This window comes from Saccostrea cucullata, unplaced genomic scaffold (genome assembly GCF_032062105.1).
Source record: "Saccostrea cucullata isolate Sc308-1 unplaced genomic scaffold, CSIRO_AGI_Scuc_v1 ctg11243, whole genome shotgun sequence".
Classification (NCBI taxonomy): domain Eukaryota; kingdom Metazoa; phylum Mollusca; class Bivalvia; order Ostreida; family Ostreidae; genus Saccostrea; species Saccostrea cuccullata.
The window spans coordinates 3,849-12,368 of NW_026923179.1; the positions used below are offsets into that span (position 1 = coordinate 3,849).

The 8,520-nt window shown below is 33.8% G+C and overlaps 1 protein-coding gene across 1 annotated transcript; it reads right to left on the reverse strand.

Annotated features, from left to right (window-relative positions):
- Positions 1 to 1,510: 1,510 nt before the first annotated feature.
- On the reverse strand, positions 1,511 to 8,159 carry LOC134263361 (heat shock 70 kDa protein 12A-like). The gene is made up of 5 exons (XM_062745694.1): positions 8,097 to 8,159; positions 5,830 to 6,106; positions 5,368 to 5,595; positions 4,656 to 4,824; positions 1,511 to 2,897 (listed from the first exon to the last, which is right to left on the reverse strand). Coding segments are annotated over exons 1-5 (1,722 nt in total). The 5' UTR covers positions 8,099 to 8,159; the 3' UTR covers positions 1,511 to 1,851.
- Between the last annotated feature and the right edge of the window lie 361 nt (positions 8,160 to 8,520).

The window sequence follows — 8,520 nt, forward strand, 5'->3', positions numbered from 1 at the left end:
TACAGGAGCAAGCTTATAATACAGATAATCTTCCACCGTTCAAAGCGAGATAACTCTTGCAAATGCTTTTTTTTTTTTTGTAAGCTATCTAAAGGCCTGTGATTAAAAAACATCTCACATACTTTTAAAGTATTTACCAATTAGGATCATTTGCGTTACATTTAGTAAAGTAACATTAATTGTTTTAATTGAATTAATGTTACTTTACTAAATGTAACGCAAATGATCCTAATTGGTAATTACTCTAAAAGTATGTGAGATGTGTTTTAATCACAGGCCTTTATATGTAGGTGACTTGTAACGAAAAATGGTTGACTAAGTCTTACTCGAGCAACGAACGACTGTTTAACGTTTAGCTTTGGAATTCCTTTGAAGTATCTTATAATAATTTGTACAAGGTTTATGAAGACAATAGACTTTCCAGACGTTCAGTGTTAAAGTAAAGGGAGGGAGATGGTTAAAATGATGTTTGTTTTGTAGTCCAGCGAAGGCAAGCTGGGGAAGAGATGTGTCCTTTGATGAGCTAATTGTTATGAAAGATCGTTGCAGCTAAAAAAAGTAGTTGTATATCTTAACACTGATATTATTATTGGGGGGGGGGGGGCACGGCAGATGTGACTGGTCGGCAAAGGATGCTTACTCCTCAATGGCACCTTATATCACCTGTAATTATTTTTGCTCTGCTCCCGATTTTTATTGTTTAATTTTTAAAGGACTTTTCAGCTTGAATATTGTTTGTTATCTCAATACATTAACAATCTTGAAATTGTGGTGTGGAGTTTTTACTTTATGCCATGGATATCTCCAGGAAACATTTTTATTTATCTATTTGCAACAATTTAATCAACACAAGAAGAATAATAAATCTTTAAATCGTTTCAAACTTTCACAAATTTCATCCCCTACAGACACCGTACTGACAGCTTTAGCACGCTCTTCTAGGGTAAAACACCGCATATGGTGTAACTTTTTATTTAAGCGTTTAATTAATACAATGAAATATATAGAGTTAACGAAAAGAGTTCAGCCTCAAAAGTCAACAATGCAAGATTGGAAAAGAGCAAATAGGAACCTCCAAAACATCAGAGATGGGATCAGGTGCCATGAAGGAGTGAGCTTCCCCTGCCGACCGGTCACACCTGCCATGTGCTCCTTGTCATGATCGGGAAATAACGGAAAAAATCCGTCTACAATTCAGTGTGTACATAATGGTCTAGCAATTAGTATGAAAAACGTCAATTTGCATTTGACTGAATGATAAATTGTATTTGCTGATAAAGTCATTGTATCGACCTAAGAATTTATGGAATGACGACTTTAAACGAGACTGTTGATATTCTTGTTTAGCAACTTCTTCGTCAATAATTTATCTCGTCTTAGAAAATTTACAAATATTACAATCAAAAACACAAAGAGAAAAATTGATATTTATTCCTCCCAAAAAAGTATGGGTACATTTTTTTTTGTTCAGTTTTTTTTCTATAAAATGGTTACGCTTCAGTAAACATTGCAGTATTAATCAAGACAAGAAATGCCTCATGTTAAATTTCAGCAATAAACATGACTTTTTATCAAATACACCATAAACAAGTTTTGAAAAAAAAACATTAATTTTCTTCGATAGTACATAAGCAATTTTGTCTATTGTAGGTAATGGTCACAAATATCTGGCATTATTCTTAATTTAAAGACACAATGTCATTTCTTCACGGGTATATGATGTGTGAAAAATGGGACATAACACAATATTCACACAAACAATCAATCAGAGTTATGAATATATAGTAGTTGCTGATTTGAAAACGTGAAATTTTAGTATCGATCAAGTCTGTGATCTCGATTAGGCAAATTTCAGCAGGCAATGCAGTCAGTGTCATACAGTGACACTTTAAATGAATGACTCTTGTAAATATGATAAGCTTCCACCGAGAGACCCGAGAAATCAAATCTCATTGTGATTTCAGTTTCTTCATAGCAATCTGTTGGAATTTTTGAAAATGGTACCTCGATCAATCCTAATTTGAAACAAGAGGGGTCGTCCACAAACCGAGGGGACCTCTTCTGAGATTTAAAAATAAAGCATCGGAACATTTCCTCCTTGGGATTCAAAGCTCGAATTCGGTGTTGTATGAATTGTTCTTGAGGAAGCAAGTCTCCCTTTTCGACAAATACATGGAAAACCTCTCCACAATATTCTTTTCCGCCTATGGCAAATTTCTTTTCCTCAGGATGTTTAGTTGAATCAAAATCTTCCCAAAACTGAATCCCATAAGTGTATGAGGCGACAATGTTTTTTGTTTTATTTAAATGTCCATAAAACACGGCTCCCTTTAAGATAATCATAGAAGGATCTCTAAAAATGATTGTCTTCAATTTTTGTTTCGTTTTAAGAAGTTCTTGTAAAGGCTTACAATTTGCAAGTTTTCCTGAAAAAAATATGCCCTCAATATTGAGTAGACTTTCTTTTTCTATGAAAATTTCAATCTCCTCGACAATTCGTTCGATCGTTGGCAGAAATAATTGATCTTTTACCACTGGCAATATACTCATTTTTCCACACGAAAAGGAGACAAATTTTCCTTCTTCATGCCTGCTCTCCAGTATGTCTGAGAACTTTTTCCCATGTAATTCTTCTACTAATGAGATGAGGTCGCTTGGGACGTGGGTAAGTCTTTCTCGTTTTGTGGGACGTAGCAGGATATTATCAACGAAAGAAGTAAACTCCATAGGGTAATCTTTTTTAAATTCTTCGATGACATCATCACCAAAAATATTTTTCAAGACAGAACTTACTTTGCATACAATTGAAGCCATACCCTTGGGGCAATCTGTTGTCTTTAGTACGGGATCAATTCCCCTAGCGTACTTCAGGTGAGCACATATTGTAGTGTTTTCCTCTGAAAGAATGATGGGAAGTATATGTACATAATTAGCCAGTGATGACGTATGTCAAACCTTAAGGATGTGGATTATTGAATAATAATTCAAAACATTTTTAAACAAATCTATTTTTCCTACAGTTAGTGGGAAATCAACCAATACCATTCATTACCAAAATTATGTTTTTAATAAAGCTAGAATATATTGATGCAGCATCATAGAAGTGCTGATTTATATTAATTGTTACACTATCTCTGAATTATACTAAGGAGTCTTGCTTAATTATAAACTGTTAAATTTATTTGTCATCTGTGAAATATATCAAAAACATTGGTCTTGGCCTGATTGTCTCTCTGTACCGCCTTTCTTTCATTGTGTCTATCACAAACTGTATCATATTCATTTGCTGATTGGAATATACTTCGAAAGTTTTACATGTAGTATGTTGTTGTCAGGTCGTCCGATCAAGCATTGAGTTGGACATTGACACCATTAGTTAGGCTGTTATCTCTTGTTTTCTTTCAATAGTGATGAAAATGAAGAAAATCATTAAATGCGTTGAGATCATATGTTTTTAAAAATGACCCAATTTTAACCTGTTAGTAGAAAAATATCGAAGACCCAAAACCTGACTTGACAGAAAATACATTTCAACTCCATGCATTTACGATTCTCCACTTGCATGGTATACATTTTCATTTTCAAGATATTTTAAGACGAATGTATTTAGTTTTTACGTTAAATTTCAATTAGTTGAAATTCATTGAATGCTTTCATTAAATTTATATCCATATATACTTATATGATAACCAGAGGCCCATGGGCCACATCGCTCACCTGAATGACATTGGTGATGCCGTTCTTTACTCGATTTCCCCTTGTAATACCTACTGTAGCCTCGGCCACCCCCCCCCCCCCCTTCGGGGTCACTATTGTAACAATTTAAAAATCTACACTACCCCAGAATGCTTCCACATACGTTTCAGCTTTTCTGACCGAGTGGTTCTTGAGAAGAAGATTTTAAAAAGTTTTATCCTATATATTTTTATGTAAAACTTTGATTCCCTATTGTGGCCCCACACAACCCCTGGGGGTCATAATTTGAACAATTTAGAATCTACACTAGCCCAGGATGCTTTCACATAAGTTTCAGCCTTTCTGGCCCAGTGGTTCTTGAGAAGAAGATTTTTAAAGTGTTTTCCAATACACTTCTATATAAAAGTTTGATTCCCTATTGTGACCCCGCTCTAACCCCTGGGGTCATGATATAAACAATTTAGAATCTACAATATCTGAGGATGCTTCCAAAAAAGTTTCAGCTTTTCTGGTCCAGTGGTTCTTGAGAAGAAGATTTTTAAATTTTTTTCCTATATATTTCAATGTAAAACTTTGATTCCCTATTGTGGCCCCGACCAACCCCGGGGGTCATGATTGGAACAATTTAGAATTTACAATACCCCAGGATGCTTCCACTTAAGTTTCAGCTATGTTGGCACAGTGTTCTTGAGAAGAAGATTTTTTTTTAATGACCCCACCCTATTTTTGTCTTTTCTTGATTATCTCCCCTTGTGAGGGGTCCTGACCCTTAATTTTTAAAATTTTAACTCCCCTTTACCTAAGGATGCTTTGTATTAAGTTTGGTTAAAATTGGCCCAGTGGTTCTTAAGAAGAAGTCAAAAATGTGAAAAGTTAACAGACGTACGGACGGACGACGGACAAAATGTGACCAGAAAAGCTCACTTGAGCCTTCGGCACAGGTGAGCTAAATATCTTACCTCCTATATGCACCGAAAGATAAATGCTCTTTTCAACTAGTGTAGAAATTGAAAAGCCCCCATTTGTAACTAATGTATATTGTATCTCATCTTGTGTTGAGTGCTCATAAAACAATGCTGCCGCAACAGGACCTGCCACCAAAGAGATTTGATCTTTTGCCAAACCTGCCTGCAGTTGAAAGTATCATGTAAAAAAGGTTATATTGATGAGGGGGATATTCCATTTAATTATTTCTGAATTGATGCTAGTTGTAACGCGCCATTTGAGTCGATAAAAATTACTTAATAGAGTAATCGTCTTTTTATCTTTCACTAAATTTATGAAAAAAATAATAATAGGTAGTATCCAATTTATACTGTAGAAAATGGGTTAGATCAGTAAACGTTTTTTTAATAACCGCTTCCCGGTCAGAATTATCTACAACCACATAAAGCAAACAATTAAGTAAAAAGCCTAAGGATCTTGTTTTATTTCATCATGTACTTTTCTTCATCAGTACCAATAGATACAAATTCTTGATATCCGGGAAGATCAATCAGTATCACAGAATATAACAATAGCAAAATATAAACATTTTCACTCATTTCTACGTTCGTCTGGACCAGCCATGTAAATATATTTTGAAGAAAAACAATCTAAATAATACAAGTTTTCATACTTTAGATAGGAACTGTAACAAAGTTTGGAATAATAATTGCAGACTTCTTTTACCTCTATAGCAGCATCCTTAAAGAAATCTTTTAATCCAGAGCTACACTGGCACGGTAGTACAAGCACAACATCCATATCAATGCTCCAAAAACCTAAGGACAAGTCGTTAACTTTTGACATGAATTGATCCACAAAATACCTTATAGAATGAGATAAAAGTTGCTTTGCGTTTACTTTTTTCCCACGGACGTCTTTGATTGAAGGACTATGGCTGCCGCATTCATGAAACTGAAATATTAAAACAAATTCTTTTTTCTAGTCTGTAAATAAAGCTACCTGTACAACTTTGAGGAGATGAAAATAACGTGGTGTTGTTCTCTCTATTAAACTAGTCAATTTAGAAAATTGCCATTCTTCATGTTTGTGGGATTTATCAATTTGATCTAACTTTAAACATTTTAAATACATTGTCTACAATTTACAATAAGCTTATAAGATCATTGTTGTGTTAAAAAGTCTTACTTCAATTAAATGTTTCACAAAATCGGGGAAGTAGTAATGATCTGTACTTTCTTCGTCCAAAGTCGAGTATTCTTCCTGTGCTTCGAAACCAAAGGAGTTGAATGTTTTATCAGGGTTTAGCAGCAGTGCAGTGGGTAACATTTCTTTATTTTTTTGAAGTCGATATGTGAGTACCTTCCTCCAGTCATGTTTAAACGAAAATGCCAAAGAGGAAAGAACTGGCTCTATCATAATTGAAAGTACGGCACATTTCTTACTTACTGATTCTTGTTCCGTCCTTAAAAAACAATATTATCACGTGTTAAAAATCATATAAGGAAAAAAAAGAACAAAACATTACATCAAAATATAAATATTTGCACCGAATAAAGCACCAAATTGTATTATTAGCTACATGTATCTTGAGCCAAAAGTTCAAAGAGCTAATGATATGGTCAACTGGGCGGCGTGCGTAAACATTTTGAATATATGCCATATCTCAAAAACCTCCTGGCCAGCTTTTGTTAATATTGTCACAGATGTTCTTGGTCCAAGGACACTCGTTCATATTTTAAGAAGGAGTATGACCTTTTAACAAGTGGAGATAATTAGGGTAATAAACACAAAAGTACTGGTTGTTAAAAAATGTCTTCTCAAGAAACAATGGATGAGTATATGTAATAGATTTAAAACTGTTCAAGGCATTATCCTATAGGAAAGGGTTTAGTCTCAAGGTCACTTCAAAGTTGGCCAAAAGTTATGTTTTGTTACAACTTTGATATTTTGCTTACTCTAAGGACTATGACTATGACTTTATGAAGTGGGATCAGTTGACATGGAGGAATGAGCATCCCCTCCCAACCTCTCAATTCCGCCGTGTGCTCCTTGTCATGATCGGGAAATAACGCAAAAAGTCCGTCGTCAATTCAGTGTATAAATAATGGACCTAACAATAAGCATGAAAAATGTTAGTCAGCATTTGACTCAATGACAATGATAAATTATATTTGCTGACAAGGTCATTGTATCGATCATAGGACTCAAGAAATGATGACTTTAAACGAGACTGGTCATTGTTTCAAATACTGAGAGGTTTAGAAGCATTTAATCTTGTAAGTAGGTTATCTTTTGGCCGTAAATCATATTTATTTAAAAATAAGTCACAGTAACCTACTTTTTGAACTTTGCAGGCATTCAATTCAAAAATGTTTTAGAGACAAACTTTAAATATTTAGGGCCTATGATTATCAAACTTTGTCAAATAAAATATTTCAGGCACTCATAATTATGCATTGGCTCAAAATAATCAACTTATGTCAGTTGATGCCTCTTTGTGTTTTGGAGAAAGTCAATTGAAAAGTAGGTCACTGTTATCTACTTTTAAAATTGCATGGCTATAATTAAATATTTTAGGTATTAATATGCTTAAAATCATCAGACCTAGGAGAAGGTCAACTGAAAAATAGATCAACATGACCTACTCTAAGGTTCTAATTGGCTTAGAATCATTTTGGGTTCTCAGAGTGTTTTATCTAAAAGGTAGGTCTTTTGGGATTTCGATATACAGAATACTTAGCCTAAAATGGAAGTGATAGGTTGTACAATTTATGAGAAGAGTGGTTCAATGCCCTTGGGGTTCTTGTAAAGTTAACGAAAGAACTTTCTGTAGTTTCTTTAAATTTTCAACAGTATCGGTAGAGCTTAGTATGAATGTTATGAAGATTTATTTGTTTATTGAAGTAAGGTGAAAATAAAAGACGAGACATAATGTATACATTCTTGATGATCGATGTCCATGACAACACTTAAGTACAGGTGTTTTGTTAAAAGCTCCCCTCACATTCACATTGGCAGATTGTTAAAATATTCCCTACATTACCTGGTTTTTTGTTGCATCCATGTAATGTTCTTGTAAAACAATTGATACTTAATCAATTTAACAGGAATTTTGATAACAGAAACTAACATAAAAATAAAAAAGTGATGGATGGACCATTTTGGTAATTCTTTTACACATATTATCCACAATGGTTTATATATAATATCATTAGTTTTTAGTTTATAGTCTGACTTGCTATATTCAGGGAGTTAAGCGAATTCCTTTCACGAAGTAATGACTTTTTTGACTTCAATCTGTAAAGAGTGATTCAACACACATTTCAGGAGGAATTAATGAGGATATTAATTAAGGAAATTATGTAGATAACATTAAATAACATAATCAACATATAGATAAGTTGCAACAAATGTTTGATAAAATAAGTCATTTTAAAATTCTTGTAACTTACATGGCAGTGTTCAAAGCAATACCGCTCAAACCGAAAGTAAACTTTAAAGTTTATCCATTTCCTGTTGAGACTTGTTAGAAGTCATGTAGTTATTTATACCACCTGAAGTAAACAGAAATTTTGCTGGTGATTTCAACGCAAGTTTACTTCGTGAATTGCAGACAAATGATGCAAAATCATCTATTTTTTGCAAACTTGTAGATCAATGTAATTTTTCAATTCCCCTAATCGATTTTCCTATTCAGGGCGAATTGTTCACTTTTTTACCAACTCAAACCATGTTAGATTACATTCTTTTTAATAATGATGCCACTGTACGTCATTATGAGATTCTTAAAGAAGGATCTTTATCATTAACATCCGATCATTTACCTGTGGTGTGCACCCTTCATTTTCAAACTAAACGAATTATCTTGCAAGACTC